The 24,057-nt window shown below is 42.2% G+C and overlaps 1 protein-coding gene across 1 annotated transcript in view; it reads right to left on the reverse strand.

Annotated features, from left to right (window-relative positions):
* DROSHA (drosha ribonuclease III) overlaps positions 1-24,057 on the reverse strand; it is a 375,790-nt gene that overhangs the window by 82,211 nt on the left and 269,522 nt on the right. The window contains exons 22-23 of the mRNA XM_088468255.1: positions 4,147-4,249; positions 2,724-2,794 (exon numbers count right to left, since the gene is read on the reverse strand). Coding sequence (XP_088324381.1) covers positions 2,724-2,794; positions 4,147-4,249 — 174 coding nt within the window. The remainder of the gene's footprint in view (positions 1-2,723; positions 2,795-4,146; positions 4,250-24,057) is intronic.

A 24,057-nucleotide genomic window follows, 5' to 3' on the forward strand; every position in this document is an offset into this window, starting at 1 on the left:
TGTAGTCCCCATAGTAGTAGTAGTCCCCCCCTTGTAGTGCCCCCAGTTGTAATCCCCAGTAGTGGTCCACCCTTGTAGTGCCCCCCCTGTAGTGCCCCCAGTAGTAGTCCCTCCCTCTTGTAGTGCCCCCAGTAGTGGTCTCCCTCTTGTAGTGCCCCCAGTAGTAGTCCCTCCCTCTTGTAGTGTCCCCAGTAGTAGTTCCCCCTTTGTAGTGCCCCCAGTAGTAGTCCCTCCCTCTTGTAGTGCCCCCAGTAGTGGTTCCCCCTTTGTAGTGCCCCAGTAGTAGTCCCTCCCTCTTGTAGTGCCCCCAGTAGTGGTTCCCCCTTTGTAGTGCCCCCAGTAGTAGCCCCTCCCTCTTGTAGTGCCTCCAGTTGTGGTTCCCCCTTTGTAGTGCCCCCAGTAGCAGTAGTCCCCCCCCTTGTATTGTCCCCATTATTAGTAGTCCCCCCTTGCAGTGCCTCCAGTAGTGGTTCCCCCCTTGTGGTGCCCCCAGTAGTGGTCTCCCCCCTTGTAGTGCCAGCCCCCCCCCCCCAGTAGACACACATAGTAAAAAAACAAAAACAAAAAACACTTACCTGAATCCCCGCTCCTGCCGTCGCCATCCGCGCCTCCGTCTGTCCTTCCCGGGCCGGGCCGCTGTGCATTATGGGAGAGACATCATATGAAGTTATGATGCCTCTCCCATTACCCACTGCGGGAGCCGGAAGATGGAGCGGCTCCTGCAGTGGGCGCAGCAGCAGCTAATGAGAGTCTGACAGACTCTCATTGGCTGCTGACCAAAACAAACACAGCGCTGCCGGAGCCGGCGGCTGTGTGTTTGTCACTTGTGTAGCGCTGACCGAACTCCGTCCGGTCAGCGCTACACACGCGGTGCAGTCTGTGTCACAGTGACACAGACTGCCCGCGGCCCGCATGACGCTGCGTCCCGGGGGGCACATGGCACCCTGCCCCCCGGCCCAGCCCGCCACTGGTAGGCGGGGAGGCGGAGCCTCCCCTGTCATTCTCCCTCCCCTATCATATTCCCTGTCATGCTCCACAGTTTTGATATGAAAACTGAGTTTTTATATGTGTGCCTCACCAGCCATTGACATCACCGCACACGTCACTGCCTTCCAGCTCATTGAAACAATGCTTCATTCCTCCAGAAAAGTGATGAAAAAAGCTATTGTATCATGTATAACTGCATGCCCTGGCTATGTCATAGAAAAAAGCAAATAAACTGTCAAAACATATAAATGATTGCTTATTCTCCAGAGATATTCTAAAAGCACCTGGACAGATTTGTTGGTGACCTTTAGAAAGGATTACAATCTTTATAAATAGATTACAACGGTATTTCAAATACATAACTTTTTTTAATTTGTATCACACGTCTTCAATCTTTTAGTCAGCCATGCAGCATGTTTAAATGTTGTTTAAGGAGAAAAATTATACACAAGCATGTTAAAGCTAAGCTGGTAAAGGCTATAAGACCATCTTCAAGCAGCTTGATGTTCTTGCGACTACAGTTGCAAATTTTATTAAGTAGTTTAAAGTATATGGGACTGTAGACAACTTCCCTGGACACGGCTGCTAGAGGACAATTGAGCTAAGATTAAATAAAACAGTGAGAACTGAAGAAAAAAAGAGCCAAGGTAAACTTCCAAGGAGATACAAGTAAACCCAAGGTCAATGTCTGATCGCACCATCCTGCACTTTATGAGCAATTATGGTCTACATGGAAGAAGATCAGGAGGACTCAACTTTTGGAAAAAAAACAATATAAAGAAGCCAGACTGGAATTTGTCAAAATGCATATCGACATGCCAAAATGCTTCTGGGAGAATGTCCTTTGGACAGATGAGTCAAAACTGGAGCTTTTTGGCAAGTCACATCAACACAGGGTTTATGTATCAAGCAGTGAAAAGCTTGGAGATGTGGACCAGTAGAGAAGTTGCCCATAACAACCAAACAGCTTTGAAGTAGCATTAATCAAGAACAGTCTATAAAATAATAGGTAGGAGCTGATTGGATGCTATGGGCAACTTCTCTACTGGTCCACTTCTCCAAGCTTTTCACTGCTTGATACACAAACTGTTATCTTTCAAGGAAAAGAATACCATACCTGCGGAGGAGGCATGGTTATGTTTTGGGGCTGCCTTGCTGCATCTGTTACAAGGATGTGTGAATCTGCACAGGACACAATGAAATATCAAGACTAATACGGCAGTCTGGAGTGAAACATACTGCCCAGTGTCAGAAAGCTCTGTCTCAGTCGCAGATCATGAGTCCTCCAACATGATAATGACCAAAAACAGACAGCTAAAAGCACCCAAAAATGGGTAAGAACAAAACAACTAAATATTCTGAAGTGGCCTTCTATGAGCCCTGATCTGAATCCTATCGAACATCTATGGAAAGGGCTGAAACATGCAGTCTGGAGATGGCACCCATCAAACTTGAGACAGCTGGAGAAATTTGCTCAGGAAGAGTTGGCCAAACTACCTGTTGGTAGGTGCAGGAATCTCATTGAGAGCTACACTAAATGCTTCATTGCAGTAATTGCCTCTAAAGGTTGTGCAACAAAATATTAAATAAAGGGCCCCATCAGTTTTGCCCATGCCATATTGATTTGTTTTATCATTGTAATATTTTGTTGAATGAAAAATCAAATGCAGAGTCTCATTTCTATTAAATATGGAATACATTTGTACAGTATATGAAGAAAATCACTCAAATATTACCTGACTGATAAAGAGCACTCTCCCAAATAACTGTTTGGCTTCTTCTAGTCCACCTTCCAGATAAACTGCACCTGTATAAAAGTTGAATGTCATTGAGAAGGAATATGAAACAATTTATAAGCATTCAGATACCATTAAAGAAAAAAATAAATAATTTCTATGAACAGTTTCAGTGCCTTACTGAATTACTCCACCATAATAAGCATTATTATTTGCAAACCAAATACATGCGTCATATACAGCATAACATGTACAACAGCAACCTTGGTCTGGCATTATGCTTGGAATATGAGGTATTTAAAACCTTCATTCTTTAAAAAAACATTAGGCCAAGGTTGTATTATTTGTTTTGGATTGTGCAGATAATTAGCACATCCCAAGAAATGTTATTAGCAGAGTTTAAATTGTGTAAAGTTAATAGTGAAATGAATAAGATTATTTTGCTTGCAAATAATATATAGTATGCAGTCAGTTTGTCTACATTGCGAATGTCAAAACAGGATTTTAGGGTTAAACTGCATTTAGGGTTAGATTAGGATTAGAGTAAGATTTTTTGGAAATCCCAGGTGCACATTCTGGGAGGAGCACAGTGAGAGGGGAGAATTAGAGGAGCTGCGCACCTTGGTCCTGTTTTTGGTGGAGGGGGGTGTCACCGTGCGTTACAGCACCGGGTACCACCTACCCTAGTGACGCCTCTAACCTCTAACCTATATATTTTATGAGTAGGAAAAGTCAAATGAGTGAGAAGAATAGCAACATCACTGCATGTACAGATGTGTCCACATACATCTACCTTCAAATGTGACTTATTCACACAGCAATGTGAATAGAACGCACAAGCAGCTTCTGCTGATTAAAATAATATACGGCTGCGGGTGTATCTGTATACGAAATGCTGTTGCAGTATAACTGTAACGTAGCATTTTATGCTGCATATCATTTTAATCAGCAGAAACTGCTTGTGCTATTTTCATCACTGTGCGAATAAGACGCATTTGAAGGTAAAAAGTCGCACAAAAAGACGATTAGCGCTACCGAGTCACACGGCGTTCATGCATTATGTGTAATGCAACTTGTGGCGCATGGAGGTTAGATGTATGTGGACACATCTGTACAGACACAGTAAGTTCCTGCAAACTGTCCTGGCTCTGAGAAACTTAGTATTAGACTGTAATTCTTACATAACCTATTAAGCAGAATCATAAAATATACTAGTGTTAGATACGAACCATGAAGAAAAAGCAAGAAACTATTCTAATACAAATTCTTTATAGGACATCAGAAACATGCATCTGTAATAACTAGGGAAGCTTAGCATAACTCCATCGTGAAAGATTCTACATGTTCAAAATCACTGAAGGCAAAAAGAAAAAAAAATGTACAAAAAAAACAAACAAAAAAACAATTATATTGTATTAATTACCCATCAGAGCTTCAAAGCAGTTCGCCATAGCATGCCGCAAATCTGATTCTCTACACAAGTCTGGTCCATGTGCATACAGCATGAAGCGATCCAACTCCAGTTTCTATGGCAGGACAGAAAATAATATTAACTAAACAATTTTTCTGTCATAACTGTTCAAAACAAACAAACAATGGGCCTGATTCAGACCCACTCGCGAGCGGCTGTCCGCTCGCAAGTGGGTCGATGTTATGCACTGAGCATGCGCACGACGGAGGGAGCTCCGTCGTGCGCATGCGCCAGACGCGACGAGCGAAGGAAAGTCCTTCGCTCGTTGTGTCCGATCAAAGGGGGCGTGCTGTCAATGTTGATTGACAGCACGCCCCCTTTGGTGGGCGTGCCGGGGGCATGCATCCCTGACGGGGGCGTTCCCACGGGAACGCCTCCCGTCAGAAGCCGGCCCACTGACATCACTAGTGATGTCAGTGGGAGTGATTTTGGCTCTGATAGAGCCAAAATCACTCCGGAGCTTGCGGTTGAAAACCTCAACCGCAGGCTCCGGCTCGCAAATTCGATGGTCGCGATGGTCTCGACCATCGCGGCCATCACAAAGCACGCTCGTATAGCCTGTGGGTGGTGACCCACAGCTATACGAGCGTCCAGGAGGACGCTCCATGAAAATGGAGCCCGGCCCTCATTCAGAGCGTGCGCTCTGCTCAGAGCGTACGGCTCTGAATGAGGGCCAATGTTTTCTTTTTGTCTCCTCCATTCTCTTTTTATGCTATGTCATGTATTAGTTTAGTGCTCATGTTGATTCCATATTTCAGCATGGATAGAAAAATGTCAATCTTCTGATCGTTTTATAGTTATTATAAATGGTCTCACTGGTTTAGCCCAATGTTCTGGAAACAGTCGTTAAAAAGGAACCTACATCCATATAATAAATAGGTATTAAATGAACTGTTAAATATATGAGTTATGTCTTTACAAGAGTAACGTGTAAAATATCTATAGATGGAGGATAACAATATATTCAGAACATGAAATGCACTGGTGGAATAACCCTGTGAAAATCCTGGACTGTCAAGTGATGTCAATTTCTAAAGCAGTACACACTACACAATTATCTAACCGATAATTGTACAGTACACAGGAGTATTTGCTAATAAATGGCTTCAAACGCTCCTGCATCAGTAGGATGGGGAGGTCGGGACTTGATGCCCTGTTTGACAATCTCGTTTCCCTACCTCCCGATCCTGTTAAAGACTTCATCACACTGAGATAAAAATTGCTCAGTGCATATGGGTGCACACCAATCTGATAATAGCTCTGTCGGACCAGAGCATTTATTGGATCTGTAGAATTTATCTGCAGGTGTGTACACAGCTTAAGTTATGATGATCAGATATGCAAGAGCTATTATTATAGCTTCTCTAACACATGGGAACTCAGCATGTGGCATTACAGTAATAAATATGTGGTAGATTTTGCACAGAACATAGTTATTCCTATTAACCACTAAACAGACAATTTTTTTCTGCCAAAACCGGTGAGAATTTGCCAGGTCCGCAGATCCTCTCTGCACGTGTGTAGAACGTATTTCCTCTTCAAAAACACAGCGGGTGGTGCAGTCACAACTTGTCAGCTGAAGCACAGTTGGCTGCGTTTGCATCCCATGGGCCAACATCAGTTATATGGTTAAGTGAAGCAAGGACCTTTCTTCACTCTTGATCGTCTTCTCAACAGAGCACTCTATAGTTCAACTAGCAGTCTCCATTACTTCATAACATTGCAAACAGCTTCAACAGTATGAGGCCATGCTTCCTGAGACATTACGGTGGAAGTAGTGAGACATGATAATTCTAGAGCGCATGGTCATAGGGGATCGGTATGAAATACCGCTGGCCCTGTGGCCGGCAGTTCGCATCCTGGCAGCGGCAGGCCGACAGAAGCAGCGTTCCCGGCAGTGGAAGGCTGACAGCGCTGGAAATCTCGATCGTCCGTAGGTAAGTAAAAACTAACCTAACCCTCCTTAGGGGTGCCTCACCCTAACCTCCCCCCCAAGTGCCTAAACCTAATCCCCCCTCTAAGTGCCTAACCCTAACCCCCCCTTACCCACTGCCTAAACCTAAGTCCCCCCCCGGTGGTGCCTAACCCTAACCCTCTTTCCCCGTAGTCTAACCCTAACCCTCACGGGCAGGTGCCTCACCCTACGTCCCCCCCTGGTGCCCTAAACCTAACCTCCCCCCCACGTGGCTGTCTGCTCGTGGCGCCCGGCATCCCTTCGATCGGGATGCCGGGCGCCGGTTTCCCAGCGTCGGGAAAATGACAGGCGTCTAGATATAGACACCTGCCATTTAACCCTCGCCGGGATAAAGCAGTCGGGAAGCCGGCTGTCGGGATTAAAACAGCCGGTTTCCCGATTGCATCCCGGTCATAGTGATGATACACAAGTGTGAAATACCCACGTGATGTGACAGCAAAAAATCAAAGGGTGGGCGTGTGCTAGTGATGCAAGGAATTAACTCTCAGAATTTGAGACCTAAAGGTAATAATCAGGCATTGTGCATGCCAGTGCTATGTTTATCAGTAGCCGAAACATGATAGGTGACATTTCAGAGTTGGAGAAAGAAGATATATTCAGGCGCCAAAACCCTATTCAAATATCAAATAACTAAATGCTGCTCCCTCCTGAGGGGTAGTCAGCCCCTCTAACAAAAGAAAAAAACAAGGAAACAAAGGAGTGGGAAGCGCAATGAGCTAGGGTACAATGTGTTCAAAAATATATCTTACACTTTAATAACACCATAAATTCAATAAAATAATGTTTGCAATAGCAATCAGATACAATAAAACAACATCAACAAAATGTTATATAATATAAAAATGGCAATCCTCTGATATCACTGTTGCAGTAAAAAAATCTAAGCTTATATGTTCCAAAAAAAATAAAATCTAAAAATTTTAATTTTGAATGTATCCTGGTTATGAAAAAAAGCATATAAATGAAACTGTTAATTAAGTTTCAAATACAGTTTCTATAGCGTCAGTAGCAACCATACAGTAGTTCCAAAAAAACAGGCAGTAGCAAATGTCAGCAGGTACAACATAAAACTTCACACGCAAGACATGTTTTTCAGATATTCCTGGTTCACTGCTCTAATATATTGCTGGAGAAAGAATCATTCAATCAATGTGTATGGCTTTAACTTTACAACAAGTAGACATAGTAAGGCAGGCTTATATAAAGAATTGGTAAAAGGTTACTTGAGCCGGGAATTGTGGCCATCCGGTGCTCCTGTAACCAGCTGTGCAAGCTTGAAAAATACAATTATAATGTACAGACCTGTTGGGTGTTTGGGACCCGGGGGTGGTGTCTATCAGTACTCATACTGGCTGCTTTATGACCTGATGTGTGGTCTGTAAAGTGTCTCTTGGTAAAGCTGAAGCCTATCTGGATCCTTTGAATAAACAGAAGGGGGCTGCCTCTCACCCTGAGGTGTCTTCCTTCAGGGTGGATGTAATCCTGATCTCTGAAGCGCTTCGCAAACAGCATGTATTCAACTGTTACAACCAGGCTTAGAGGTCGAGAAATGCGTTAGTTAACAGATACCTTCCTTCTGAACCACTGCTATCTATTGCGGTACCGCTTACAAGCGTAACTAAGCCTTAGAAATTTAACTACCTAGACCCTAAGTAACGCTGAAATACAAGCTGTTTGCGAAGCGCTTCATCCACCCTGAAGGAAGACACCTCAGGGTGAGAGGCAGCCACCTTCTGTTTATTCAAAGGATCCAGATAATCTTCAGCTTTACCAAGAGACACCTTACAGACCACACATCAGGTCATAAAGGTGCCAGTATGAGAACTGATAGGCACCACCCCCGGGTCCCAAACACTCAACAGGTCTGTACATTTTAATTGTATTTTTTAATCTTGCACGGCTGGTTACAAGAGCACCGGATAGCCACAATCCCAGAAGCAAGTAACCTTTTACCAATTCTTTATATAAACCTGCCTTTCTATGTCTACTTGTTGTAAATTGAAAGACATACACATTGATTGAATGATTCTCTCTCCCGCACTAAATTAGAGCAGTGAATCAGGAATATCTGAAAAACATGTCTTGCGTGTGAAGATTTATGTTGTACCTGCTGACATTTGCTACTGCCTGTTTTTTTGGAACTATGTTTGCTAGGGACGCTGTAGAGACTGTATTTTGAAACCTGTCTAATGTACATGTTTTTTTCATAACCAAGATACATTCACAATTTTAAATTTTTATATTTTATTTTTTTGGATCATATAAACTTGTATGTTTTTACTGCAACAGTGGTATCAGAGGATTGCCATTTGTATATTATATTAAATTTTGTTGATATTGTTTTATTGTATCTGATAGCTATTGCAAACTTTATTTTATTTCATTTATAGTGTTATTAAAGTGTAAGATATATTTTTGAACACATTGTACCTTAGCTCATTACGCTTCCCACCCCCGTTTGTTTCCTTGACATCTCGTTCTCTGGGCATCCGTGGCCTACAGCCATGAGCCTATATGGAGAGAGATAAATCTCTGTTAAGGTTAACTTAATTATGAAATCTTTTAATGAAGTCAAGAACTAACGAGTTGGGTGAAACAGTTTATTTAACAAAATTACTCACTAACACCTACACCCATCAGCCATAACATTAAAAGCACCTGCCTAATATTGTGTAGGTCCCCCTTGTTCCACCAAAACAGCCTTCACCCGTCGAGACACTAACTCCACAAGACCTCTTAAGGCACCAAAATGTTAGCAGCAGATCTTTTAAGTGCTGTAAGTTGCAAGGTGGGGCCCCCATGGCTCTGACTTGTTTTTCCAGCACCTCCTACGGATGCTCGATCAGATTGAGATCTGTGGAATTTGGAGGTCAAGTCAACACCTTGAACACTTTGTCATGTACCTCAAACCATTCCTTTCCAATTTTTGCAGTGTGGCAAGAAATATCCTGCTAAAAGAGGCCACTACGATCAGGGAATAATGTTGCCATGAAGGGGTGTACTTGGTCTGCAACAATGTTTAGGTAGGTGGCATGTGTCATTGTAACATCCACAGGAATGCCAGGACCCAAAATTTCCCAGCAGAACATTGCTCACACCATCACACTGCCTCCGCCAGCTTGCCTTCCTTCCATAGTGCATCCTGGTGCCATGTCTTCTCCAGGTAAATGAGGCACATGCACCTAGCCATCCGTAGACTGGTAGTGGATCGGTGGGTGTGTACAACTGATATGTCTGTGAACAACGTCGTTCACAGACATATGAGGTCGGCCCTGCAGTACAGCAGATTCTGCTGTAACAGTGCATCTGCATATGTGTACGTGCAACCTGCCGACCTCCCATACGCTGCCTGCAGGGACCACTGAGACGAATATCAAAACTGGGCAGGCAAATTTAAATGAACGCCCAAGTTGTTATGTCTGGCCAGACATATTGAGCAGCCAATTGTTAAGTGTGTATACTGTAGGTTACCAAATCGGCCACTCGGGCAGCCGCATAGTCGGGTAAGTGTAAACCGACCATTACTCACAAAATAATGCTTGCTTCACTTACTATGAAGGTCTTTTGTTATTCCCAAATGCAGGAGTAGCCCAAAATACTTATGTATGGGGTTGACTCTAGGTTAAAGCATTTACAGAAATATATTCCAAGGAAGCTCAAATCTTAGTTCACTTAAATAGCACTTACTTCTTTTTGTTAAGTGCTATGACTTTTTAAGTTAAGGCATGCTCCTTTTATATTACATTTTCCATATTCTGTAGCTAAGTGCTATGTTATACCATACAATCACAAAAGAATGCTAAAGTCAGGAAAATACAGTCAGGAACATAACATCTCTATTGTTTAAAATAAAAAATCATTATTACATAATATTGAAATTGCTTTGGACAGTCTGACCCAAAAGTAGTTTCTAGCCCAGGAAGTTCTCAAACAGGAATGCAGAACAAATGAGATTGGTAACTGCTGGGTTAAAGCAGTCTTTCTACCCACAGTAGAACTGACAATTTAATGCAATGGAATAGTTCAATGTCGTTGTTAACATTCAGAGTGATAAAATATTTATTGGCATATCTGAAATGTCTTATACTGTAAGATACATTAAATATCTGCCTGTCACACAGCTCTTTGGGTTACAAAATCGGCACAAATGTACTTTGATCATTTTTTTGTGCTAAATTCACTGAAAAAAAAAAATTAAACGCTAACATTCATTCTGTAATAAGAGCATATTCATCTGCTTCAAATTTAAAGGTTAAGAAAGAAGAAAGTATCTTAATTGTGCGACTGTACTTTAATGCTACATTTTTCCATTATCGTTGATTAGATTCTCATCTGTATAATGGGTACAGTTGGTTTCATAATTTTTTTTTCCCTCATCAGTAAATTAGCAGTGAGTGTGTGTAGGGTATAGAGAGGGGGGAGTTCTATACATACAAATTTAGTCTATCGTAACGATTGTGACATTTCTAAAGACGCAAATGCCAAAACGTAAAGCTTTTCTGGATTTTATTATCAAATTAACTAATGAAACTCAATTTAAATAGCCAGAACTGTCACAGTTTTGTGTGAGAATAATGAAGGCAATAATACAGGAAAAATGAAAGCTTTTGAGTAACGCAGCCCATACTACAGTCATTTAAACTGTTAATGCTCATGGTAATGCTATATGATAAAATGAGGCACAAATGGAGCAGACAAGCATGCAATAGACAAAGGAGGAGATGCATCAAATCTTCTAAAGAGGCCAGGTGGAGAAGTTGCCCATATAACAACCAAGCTGCTTTGAGCTATCATTTTACAGAATGTACTTGATAAATGATAGTTAGAAGCTGATTGGTTGCTATTGAAAACTTCTCCACTTGGTCACTTTAGAAGGTTTCATACATCTTCCAATGGGGAACGGATATGCGTGAAAGCACTTGGTAGTGGCACAGATAGGTCTCTTTTCAGATGAGCCTAAAATTATTGTGGGCTGCAGAGGTAAATCTACTGACATACCAGAAGACATAAATGAAACTGAGAAGCACTAGGTATACAATAAGACTGAATCTAATATACACAAACAGCAGCAGGAACGGCTTCTGGTGGCTTTGTGGGATGTGTCTCTTGCCACATTTTTGTTTGCAGCCTACAGAGTATAAGTCAACTGCTGTAATTGCAGTAAAGTGCAAAATGTGAATTCTCGGCAGCAACTCGTGTAATTAAACGTGCCCCAATGTATGATCAACTGTGAGGTATAGCTGCCCCTCTGTAGTACAGAACAGGAATGTTCTAACATTGCCACCATAAAGGACGAATTTACCTTTGAAGACTAGTGATATCCACAGAGCATATAAGATCCTCGAGCTCCCATTGAGTATCTTCTAAAACCATCATTTTATCTATATTTATTTGTGTATGTATTTATGTTTGTGTACTTACATAGGAACATATACTACAAACTACTTTATTCTCAAACTCATCTCTTGATTTGATGGCGACTGTGCACATTATTGCTTCTTTATTTGATTATCAAAGTAGATATCTATGTTTTTGCATCTATAAATGGTCACATCACGGAAAGATTTAAAAAATAAATAATAAAAAAAAGCCCTCTCTATTTTGGCTACAAATAAATTGCTAAGCCAATTTCAATCTCTCCAATGAACTCTTGTCACATTACAGTGGAGAGTTTATGAGACCATCTCAGCTGCTGTATGTGTTTTTCCCCTGCACAGACTGATCCATTACTTTCTATTTTGCACCTCATAAAAACCATGCAGGTTTCAGAGAGCATCTATTTTTCTTTTACTTCATTTCCTTTATTGCCTTCCTGGAAACTGTACAGTATAGCAGAGGTCTAATGCACTGATTAAAATTCTCCCTTACTTTCTATCACAACATGACTAAACAATGGGGAGCACCTTGATGTGACCGAGTGTAAATGATCACCTGGCTCCTGCTATTGGCTTGTAATAACAATTCAAATAAACAGCCCTTTGCTTGTGTTTTCAGCACAGATAGCCACATACAGAAGGTTTGTTAATATTACATGTACTATTGATTTAAAATGCATTTAGACATGTCCTGTATCCTTCAAAATATTTAGAATTTATGGTCTGTTACATTGTGTTATTTCAATATAAAATAATGAAGAAATTAATAAACATATGTTTATATCTCAATATTCTAGTAACATACATAGCTGAGAAAATAACCCTAAATATACACACTGCACACTTTCTACTATAATTATAATGTATTAACTTGCTGTTACAGCATGTAGACCAGTGGTTCTCAAACTCGGTCCTCAGGATCCCACACAGGTCACACAGCAGGTGCACAGGTGTAGCTACAAGTACCAGTATACCCTGTCAGTCATCATCTATCTGGCAAAGCATGTTGGGGCTGTAGTTTCACTTGGAGAGCCACAGGATCTCCAGGTCTGTCTTGGGCCCGTATTCAATTTGGAGCGAAAAGTCGAGAACGGCGAAAAAGTTTCACCGATGACGTCATTTCGCCAGGCGGAAAAGTAGCGCCGTATTCAATTTCTAAGACTTTTCGCCTATGAATTGCAGGCGGAAAAAAGTGCAGAATTGGGGTTTTGGGGTGCAACGTTGCGGGAACCCCCATGCAGGCTTAAGACAGTCCCCCAAAGGTAAATTGTGTCAACAAAAAAAAAAAGACTTTACAAGACCCCAAAAAAGTGTTTTAATTTTGGGGACGAAAAAAAAAATTAAAGTTGGGGGGACTTAGAAACTAGCAAAAAAGACTCCAGGGGGGCCCCAAGTATGCCCCAGATGTTTTTTTGATTGCAGGTGCTTGCGGCTGGTGGATTTTTCATGGTTTTTAAAAATTAACTTTAGCAACTTTTAAATATGCTACACCCCATTTTCAGGTATCCCAAATTTGCTGGGACTAGTTATTTCACAAAAAAAATATCTTCTAAATGCTATTCTTCACCCCTTATGTAAAGACGCAAAACAGCACCTATTGAGACCATTTAAAAACCCCAAATACCTTCAGCAGGGCAAATCGGGGGTATCCAAAGTGAACCCCCATGTCAGTGCATCTTTTGGGGGGTGTCAGACCGATTTCCCCAAATTTGACAGGAGTTTCCGCACGTTTCAGTTTCGCCGGGTCCCGTTTCCGCGTCCTTTCAAATTGAATTCGGGGATACGCGGGGACGCGCACGATACTTTTCTGCCTGCAAAACAGGCGATATAGGCGAAAAGTCCGCGAGGCGAAAAAGTATTGCGGGTGCGAATCAAATTGAATATGGGCCTTAGGTTGTTATTCATGTACTGTAGATTTAAGATGTTTCCACAGATTTCTAACAGTGTTAAAGGCCTTAATAAAAATGTTATATTTCTTCTTGTAAATACAGATGTGTCCTCCAAATAGCTGTCCCTAATGCGTTACAAAACTTCTGACAAAGGAAGATCAACATGCAGAGGCGTCACTAGGGCTAGTGTCACCTGGTGCTATAACTCATGGTGACACCCCCCCCTCCAAAAAAAAAAAAAATTGATATGCAGCTCCACGAACTCTCCCCAAATACCAGTCCAGCAATCACACTTACACAATGCCCCCAATAGTGGTGCCCCGTAGATTGCAGTGACCGCCAGATAATACAGAGAGTGTCGTAGTAACCGCCAGATAATGTAGAGAGTCACAGTGAATGCCAGATAATGCAGAGACCATCATTGACCCACATATAACACATAATATGAATACACCCCTTATACACACAGAAACACAAAAATTATACCCACGCACATACATTAATCACCATCCCCAGCATAGACAGTATTACCTCCCCAAGTTAAAAACAAATACACCCTCCCCCATTGAATAAGTATATCATCCCCCTAGGTCTGATGGGCAATGTCGCTGACGAAACGTGGGAGCAACCCTCGTCAGTGACATAGCGGGTACACACTGGCCGATATGCCCGATATGTACATATCTTCTAGTGTGTACCTGGCATTAGGTTTAGGGAGTGGAGGTTAGGTTTAGGCACCGGGGGGAGGGTTAGGCACTAGGTGGGGAGGGATAGGGTTATGCACTAGAGGTGAAAGGGTTAGGCACTAGACGAGAGGGTTAGGCACTAGGGGAGAGGATTAGGGATAGGCACTAGGGGAGAGTATTAAGGTGTGGGGAGGGGGAGGTTAGGGTTAGACACTAGGAGGGGAGGGTTAGGGTTATGCACTAGAGGTGAGAGGGTTAGGCGCTAGGAGAGAGTGTTAGGGGGTGCGGGGAGGGGGAGGTTAGGGTTAGGCACAAGGAGGGGAGAGTTAGGCACTAGGAGGGGAGGGTTAGGGTGCAGGGAGGAGGAGGTTAGGTTTAGGCACTGGGGATGGAGGGTTAGGGGTTATGGTTAGGGGTATGGAGAGGGGGAGGGTTAGGCACTGGGGGGGTTTGGGATAGGCACTAGGGGGGAGGTTTAGGGTGCGGGGAGGGGGAGGTTAGGTTTAGGCATTGGGGAGGGAGGGTTAGGGGTTATGGTTAGGGGTATGGAGTAGGAAATAAAGGACAGGGACAACACAGCCCCTGCAGGCACAGGTCTAACATAACAAACACACACACACACACACACACAATGACAGGTAATGCCCCCCCTCCTCCCTCATTGAATTATTTACATCCCATTACACCTACTGTATACGCTGTGCTGGCTGCTGCTGTCTCCCAGTTCCTTCTCATCCTCGCTGACTGAGAGGTCAGAGGGTCACGCTGGGAAGAAGCAGGGACCGTGTACAAACTACTTGTCAGTATTCAAGTGTAATCAACAGTGTCTGAATACACTTGAACACTGGAAAAATGTTTTGTAGACTGTCCCTGCTTGTTCCCAGCGTGACGATCTATCAGACAGCAGCGAGGAGCAGAAGCTCAGCTGCCATCCATCCACCCCAGCGGCTTCAGCCAGGCTGGCCTCTAGCACTCGCACCCCCGCCCCACATGGAGGGGACTGCATGTGGAGCCCAGCCGCACTTACTGTATAGCTGCCGCTGGCTGTCTCACTGTGACAGGCGCAGCGGCAGCCGGCAGAAGCAAAAACTGTCTCAGCAGGCAGCTGCTGCAGGGAGAGCGCCTCTCCAGCCTGGCGTCTCCCTGCAGTGCAGGACCTGCTGAGCGGGGGGTGGGGATGAGTCGGATTTTGGTGTCACCCCCTTGGAGGGTGACACCCGGTGCGGCCCACACCCACCGCACCCCCCTTGTGACGCCACTGTCAACATGTCAGCAAGTGTGTGATAGTCTCCATGAGACTCTCTGTGAATATATTGTGTGCGAAAGTCTACATTTCAGTAATTGTGGAAATGTCTTCATGTCAGTAAGTATTATTAGCCAGGCCTCCTAACTCATGGGTGTTTGAAATGACAGACACTTGACAATCAAGTTACACCAAATAATGTAACACTGGGTCACACATGTTCAGTGGACAAGACCAGTACATAAGTTTGTTAAATGAGTGTGGATTTTGTCTTTTACGATTACAGTTTAGTGGTGAAGCATCAAAGCAACTGCCACTTGAAAACTGTTATTACATTGTCCGGCGTGTCAATCCGCCATATTGAGCATTGGCAAGCATACACGACATGCCACACGTTACATGGTTGGAAAAATTATAGATAAATCAGGACACATCTGTATTTGACAATTGTTTTTGATGTCCTGAATTGTTGTCTTGTTGAAAAATACAACATTTTGAGTTTATATTTTTAACCTGAATATGGGACAAATGCTGGCCATACACTACGATTTCGGGCTGATTGCCGCAATTTTGAACGCGTCGTAAGATGAAGAGTGTAGAAATCGTGTATTTTTTTAAGGAGGATCCGATATGCGCTCCCGCAGCTCCTAAAATGCATCGTATGATCAGATGTGCAGCCCATATAATCCGTCGTATTTGTATGCTGATCGTGCCGTTTTTTCACCATGCGATGCATCATGCGTCTAATTGCTGTCATTTCAGTGACATTTTGAAGAATGATGATCAGTTTTTCAGCAGGCACACAATCGATCGTAACGTGAGATCGTATGTATATCGTGTGTCCAAAGTGCGTTTAGGACTGCCAGGGAGCTGCCCGGGGAGTTCAAGGGAAATCGTAAAATGAATCTTATCTTATGCTGGTCGTACTAGTGTATGGCAAGCATAAGCTTTATCGTTAAGTTTATATTTAGTTGAATCCAATCTTCCATCAACCTGCACAATACTTCCTATGCCACAAATCCTTAAACCATAATAGATCCATCCAAAACGTTTCTGACTTATCAAAATACTTTTTTCATACATCAGACATTACTTTTTGAGACAAGAATATTAGAAAGGTATCACAGCCTATCCATGCTGATTATTCTTGTATAAACAATGCTATACTGAGGTCCGGTAGACCTCTACTCCAGTGTCTGCTAGACCAGGTGTAAGCAACATTTTTTTCTTTGGATACCAGAAGTTAAAGGTTACAAGGCAAAAGATTTCCGTGCCACCACAATTACAATATATACAAAGATTTAGAAAGTAGATGGGTAATAAAAATGTTTGCCACTTCCCTGCCCTCCCTTTTTTGAAGATATTTTTCTCATGTTATGTTGATAAATTGCAGATTAGTGAAGAAGACATGCTTCAGAATTCTGAACTGTTATTTGACAGGACTACCTGTGGCAGGGTTCACTTGCCAGAGGCCAAGGCTGCACTGGGAATGCAGACCAAACTGGGGTTCTATAGTTCTGAGTGAGTCTAGTGTGCTGAAAAAGTCTGCTCTGTGAGAAGACATGGAGCAGAAGTGGAGGATCAGCATGTGTAGAAGGTGGAGATCTGATGCCATGGGTGCCATTCAAAACACGGGTTAACGATGCATGTGCTAGACCTTCCTGAAGATTCTTTGGCATTGATGAATGAAGTTTTCTACTTTGCATATCTGAGCAGATCAATCAGATTTTTTCAGGTCTTCCAGCTCCTACACTGACTTTGACAGCCCCTATCAACTGCTTTGGAAATTCAAAGATTGAAGCATTTAGGTATCTGTACCTGTCACCCGATTAGGAACAGTCAGTTCTGACTATTTTAAAGTGATCAAACAGCTGTTTAAAAGAGCACAATGCCGAGGAGAGAAGGCACTTCATCCTCATCTCTAGACTGGTTCAGAGCATTTAGGTCTAATCCCCAGCCACCCAAGCTTTTGCAAATGCCAAATGCATGCTGACTTAAGTTTCTCACAATATAACTTTTTGCTTGAGTTCTAATCATATACAACTGCTCATGTAATCCTCCTCAACAGCCACACTGACAGAACGTTTGTATGTGCATTCAACTGTAACTAAGATACAGAGCCTAATTTAGAGAAGGTGTATCATTTTTTAAAGTTGCAAATGGCACAGCTGCTGTATCTTTGTATGCAGTCTCTGTGTGACAACTGTCACAGCTGCTGGGACTGGTATTGGGTTGTCAAACTGCCGTTTGAGTACAATGATGCAAATATCGGTCGCACATTGGTCAATCATCAAACTTCTGAGTAACTCTATGGTTACTCAAAATGGCCGTTGGAACAGAGACGCCGAAGCCTTCGCAACTGCATACAGGATCGCAGTCACAGGCTGAGACAGTCCCCCAAAATGATCGGGACATGCTTGCATTTGAGTCACCACTCCCATTGCAGACCGCAAACTTTCCTTGCCTGTCAATCTTCGCTGCAGGACCAGCGCAGCACATGCGCAGTGTGACTTATATGAATGCGTAGTAGAAAAAATATTGTCCATTTGAGAGAACATTGCAACCACCCATGCATCATGCCCATACATTTGCAGTTGCCATCATCTGAGCACATTTGTTGGTTTTATCATAGTACTGTATCTTCTTTAATCTTTTTTTTATATTCTCAGGGTGCAATCTTGTTCAGTAAAGACAAGCTTCTTTGTTCAGGAGAATTCAAGGTCGAAAAATGGCTAAATGACATAATATTGGACTCCGTCTGTGGCCAACCTGTTTAGTACCATTATTATTAACAACAAATAAAACCCAAAACTAAACACCATGACCTACAATCATTTACCTGAGGTGTCTGATAGGGCTCTTCTCTAATATGGGGTACAAACCTGGCCAACCCAGTAACTGATCTGGTAAGCATACACACTTACCAATTGGTCGCTGTCATTGTCGGCGGTTCCTATGGTCAGCATAACGGGACAGATGGTCTTCTGTACACACTGGCAGATAGATGCGTATGATATATCAAAAAGATATAGCGCATCTGCCGTGCAGCAACACCGATACGATATACAGGTTTAGTCTCCCATACCCAATAATATTCCGAAATACTGAATATTTTTGGCATGACTGAGGTAGTGAAACTTTTGATTTTTGATGGTTCAATGTACACAAACTTTATTAAGGCACACAATTGTTAAAAATAAAGTATAAAATGACCTATAGGCTGTGTGTATAAGGTGCATATGAAACAAATGAATTTCATGTATGTCCACAAACTTTGTTTGAGCCACAAAAATATTGAAAATATTGTATAAAATTACCTACAGGCTGTGTGTATAAGATGTATATGATTCATAAATGCATTATGTGTTTAGATTTGGGCCCTATTCATAAAACATTTCAATATGGTATGCAATTATTCCAAAATACGGAATATTCCGATATCCAAAATACCCTTGGTCCCAAGCATTTTGGATATGGGAGACTCAACCTGTATCTGCAAACGACGTCAGTCACATACATATCGTGTGTACACAGACACCGACGCACTGAACAAGATGTAATTTCTCGGCTCTACGAACGATTTGTACAGTGTTTACGGGCATAAGAGACATACAATGTTACAGATTACAGGAAAAAAAAAATATTTTGCACACTTTAAACTAAAAACAGGGCTAATTCCCATGTAATAAAACTTAAACAAAAAATAAAAGATACACCTTTAATTCTAAAGGAATAAAAAATTATTTGTAATATTTACAAGTTATGACAACTGATATGTTCATAGTAGATTCTTATAAAGAGAGCAGTGGCCTCGAAAATAGGAGGACCAGCCAGCCAGTCCTAACCAACTTCACCTTCTCCAATAACAGTAGTTTCCCCAATACAGGTGCTACTTACAGTATGTGGGGGACATTTAGTAATAGGTATTTGCCAAGTACAGTACAAATGTTGGCTTGTTTATGGAATATGACGAAATGCATGCAGATGAATCTTTTAGTGCAGCTACACTACAGCTCATTATTTCAATAAGCCATAGATTCATCAATTTCTCTGTGAAGGATGAACTTCCTATGTGTGTTTGGCACAGAAATTAAGTCACCTGCTATGACTGACGAGAGCAGCAGTCCCGTTAAGCCACGCCCCTAACTGTGAGGCCACACCCCAACCATGAGGTCACGCCCCCTAATTCGGGGGCATGGCTGCGCTGTGCGCTAAGGTCCCTCTTCCTGAGGTAAAGAAGTTGGGAGGTATGTTAAAAGCTGGATAACGTCTGATCCCTGAAAATAAACAGATCACACCTGTAAGGTCACAAGGTGCTCATAGTGAAATCAGACACATGCTCAATGCTGTTTTGAAACCGATTTGCCAAAACATACACAGTGGCCTTTTAGACATTCCTATAACTTCTGTCTCACTGCAGCTATGTTTTTTGCCTTGTATTGCGATACTGTGAACACTTGTCAAAATGTGTAAAGTGGTCTTGTAAATGGCTCTCTCTACTTACAGTAACCCCCCTTTAATATGTGGTGTGGTGCAAGGTGCTTATTTAATGATACACCTCCAGTTGTTCAAGGCTAGCTCTTCATGGTGTGGGCAATACCTGAGAAGGAAATTCCAGCCCATGCAGACTTTATAACAGTACATTATGAAAGCAGGGATACACAGTGATACAGCAATAGTTCATGGGGAAATTATTTGGGCACCCAACATAATACATTCTTATAAAAATATACTGCTTTATATCTGTCCTCCATCACATGACTTTCAGTACAATAAGTATACAGTTACAGCAAGCTTCTCCTCCCCTTTCTGCTCAAATACTTGACATGTCAGATGACAGACAGCAGCACAGACGGTGTAATGGTTAGCATTACTGCCTCACAGCACTGTGGTCATGGGTTCAATTCCCACCATGGCCCTAACTGTGTGGAGTTTGTATATTCTCCCTGTGCTTGCGTGGGCTTCCTCCGGGTACTCCGATTTCCTCCCACACTCCAAAAATATACTGGTAGGTTAATTGGCTCCCAGCAAAAAAAAAATCAACCCTAGTGCATATGTGTGTGAGCGATTGTTAGGGAATATAGATTGTAAGCTCCACTGGGGCAGGGACTGATGTGAATGGCCAAATATTCACTGTAAAGCGCTGTGGAATATGTGTGCGCTATATAAATAACTGGTAATAAATAATAATAATATAATAAATATAGTTGCATTACACCACACTCTTCTCCACCAGCATAGTCTTAAAGCACACACAGGCCCTGATTCAGAGCCGGACACTCTGACCAGGGCCGTCTGAATCAGGGCCGTCCTATTTAAATGTGGAGCGCCTTTTGGACGCTCGCATAAGCTGTGGGTGGTAACAGACCATCGCGACCATCGGGCTTGCGACGAGACCCTGCGGTAGGGTCTCGTGGCAGCAAGCCCTGGAGTGATTTTGGCTCTATCACTCACCATCGACAGCACGCCCCCTTTGGTGCGAGACCCGGAGCGACAGCTTGGCTGTCGCTGTCCGGGTCTCGCGCATGACGGAGCTCCCTCCATTGTGCGAATGCGCATTGGGGTAACATCGACCCGCTTGCGAGCATCTTGCGCTCACGAGCGGGTCTGAATGAGACCCACAGGCCCATATGGCCCTATGCTGGCTATTGCTTGTAGTTCTACAACTTCACACTTATCCAGGGCCGGAATGCCCATCTGGCACTTCTGGAAATTGCAGGAAGGGCCGATGGCCAAATGGGCCAGTCAAAACCCGGACGAGCAGCTCCGCCTCCAGGGGCTTTGCTCGGCCAGGGATACTGAAAGACGGGGGTGTGCCGCGATGCCAGGCCCCTGCGATAGCTGCATTAGCTATCATAACACTCAAATAAGCAACAAAGTGTTAGGTGCTCTAGTGGAGAATAAGGAGTAGATGAAAGTCTAAGTAAAGAGAAGCACAAGAGTGTAGAGGGCCCTGCTCGTAAGAGCTTACATTCCAAAGGGGTGGGGCAGACAAACAGGTGTGAGACAGATGGATTAGCTATAATTGGTACTCTACACTACAGCTCATTACTTTCAATACACCACCCAAATCATCAATTTTTTTTGGAAAGTAATGAACAAAAGAAGCTACTTTGTGATGGAAAAAAAAAAAAATAATAATATATATATATATATATATATATCCTGTCAAAGTCAGATATATATTAAATAAAAAAATAATGTCTTATATCCCAAATCTTATGCATTAACTGGCATAGTCTCGCAGATTCCAATGTAATAAGTAATCATGTTTGCTGGCCCAGGTTGGAACAAACAATAATGGTGTCATAAATATTTCTATTCACCAACATTCCCTGTGTTTGATGTACAAATAAGCTTGTGATGCTTGAGGTCTCTTGGCACCAATATATAAATTACTCCTTATCTGCTGTTATTATGGCCACATTTCTGACCTTTACTGGACAATGGATGAGCTAGTTTATGACCGCCCCAGGTCTGTTACACTATGATTCTGATCTTAATTATACGTATCGCCAGTCCATTGTTTTGTAACATAGACAGGAAAACCTGATTCTTGCATAAATTACTAACCGTGGTCAAACAAGTAAGAGAAATGCATCTACTATATATATATATTTAAACCTATTTAGTGTATGTCTTTCTTTGAAATATATATATATATATATACACAGTATTTTTAAAATAGCAATTAGAGATGTGTTGTTTCTAGCGATGTCTCTCAGTCCTCATATTCCGAGAGATATATTTGATTTTGCAAGTGATATACCAGCTAGCTGCAGTAACAATGCTCCTCTTTGTGGCCGTGAGAGATTGGTTTAATTAGCCACACATTAATCCTAACTTAGATATATCCCAATGCATTTTGAGGCAATTCTTCAAAAAACTAATCTTTCCTTTATCTTATTATTTAGTAATTTCATTATATATGTATATAGGAAGATTTAGACATTTATATTACATGTACAATGTATTATATAAATCCCAGCTTTTGCGGCTCACACAATACATATAGTCCAGGGATGGAACCACATATTAATATCGTGTTTAGGATCATATTGTGCAGAATGTTAGCAGTAATCCGATGGATGCGAATAGATTGCTAATATCTGCTTACCGCAATATGCGACAATGTTATGTTTAATAATAGCATATAACAATGGTAGATCTTGAGCTAGTTTTTGGAGGGACCCCAGAGGAAAGTTCATGAAACTGCAACCTGAAGATTAGGCATCGCCCACTGTTTGAGCCAGCCAATGACCCCCAGTGAACTGGAGACATCCTGCCCCTGGACCAATGAAAAGAGACACAACTTGCCATTATGCACACCCATAATTTAACTGTATAAGAATGGCATCCCCTGATCCAGAGACCAGTAGCTGTATTTTACCAGTCATCTGGTGACAACTGTACTCTGGTCCAGGGAGCGCATGCAAACGTATGTATACTGGTTTGTAACTCTGACCTCTGTTCTTGAACTGTATTGTACCACTGTATAACTTGTAATAATAATGTTATATATTCTTTAAATACAATATTTACTTTTGTGCATTGGACCACAGAAACTGGTGTGTGTGTTCATTTGCTTTCACATTAATATATTATGCTATGATATATATTGCACTGCAATTTACATTGTATTTTTATATGAAGATAACTATTATGTATACTATTGGTGTTACAATATAGGAAGGTATTGCATATGCATTACACGCTGCATACACTGTGCATTCACATTTGCGTATCGCCATAAGCAAGGTACGTCCACAAGGCGTCAACAGCTGTAGGGAGATTTAAGCGGGATCTCTCTCTCTCTATATATATATATAATGTATTTTAGCAAATAAACATGTTCTGTACTCGTATACATTATTTACAAATAAAATTAGTTTTGATTTCCTTACATTTTTCTCTCATCAAAGTATACATCCTTAGTGGCGATCACAGCAGTGCAAACGCGTAGCATTCTGTCAGTCAACTTGTCTAAAGTTTTAGCTCCGATTGCAGCCCACTTGTTTTGTAGTAACTCCCAAAGGTGATTTTGGCTCGTTACTTGCCGAACACACTTGTCTAGATGATCCCAAAGGAATTCAATGATTGCAATCAGGACTCTGGGGTAACCAAATCATGTTCTTCAGCACCTGTTGTCATCGTTTTGACTGAACAAACTTTTTGCAAAGACTGGAGGCATGTTTTGGGTCATTATCACGCTGTACTGTGAAACCATGACCAATAAGGAAGGGATGGCATGGCGCACCAGGATGATGTGGTAGCGTTTGGAGTCCATGATTCTTAAAATTTATAAGAAGTGACCAAATGCACCACCTCCAAAATATCCCCCCGACCATAATGGAACCTCCTCCATGATTGACTGTAGGCTGAATGCAAGCAAGGACCAGAACCTTCTTTCACTGACTAGTGGTCTCGCTCCTGCACCTTTTGTCCACAATAGCCTTTTCTTTTTATTTATGGGCCTAAGCAATGGTTTTCGGACCATAATACAGCAGCGTTTGACCATCGCGATTGATATATTTTTGTTCCTTGTTTCCTTTAGAGCAGCAAGGATCTGACAAGCTGCTTGGAATCTGTCCTGTTTGGAACATACTCTGATAAATTTGTCCTCCTGTTTTGTGGTCACTCGAGGTTGTCCAGGTCGTGGGCAATCACATACACTGTTGTTTATGGCGTACCTCTT

The sequence above is a fragment of the Taudactylus pleione genome, unplaced genomic scaffold, assembly GCF_031769625.1.
Source record: "Taudactylus pleione unplaced genomic scaffold, aTauple2 ptg000083l, whole genome shotgun sequence".
NCBI lineage: Eukaryota > Metazoa > Chordata > Amphibia > Anura > Myobatrachidae > Taudactylus > Taudactylus pleione.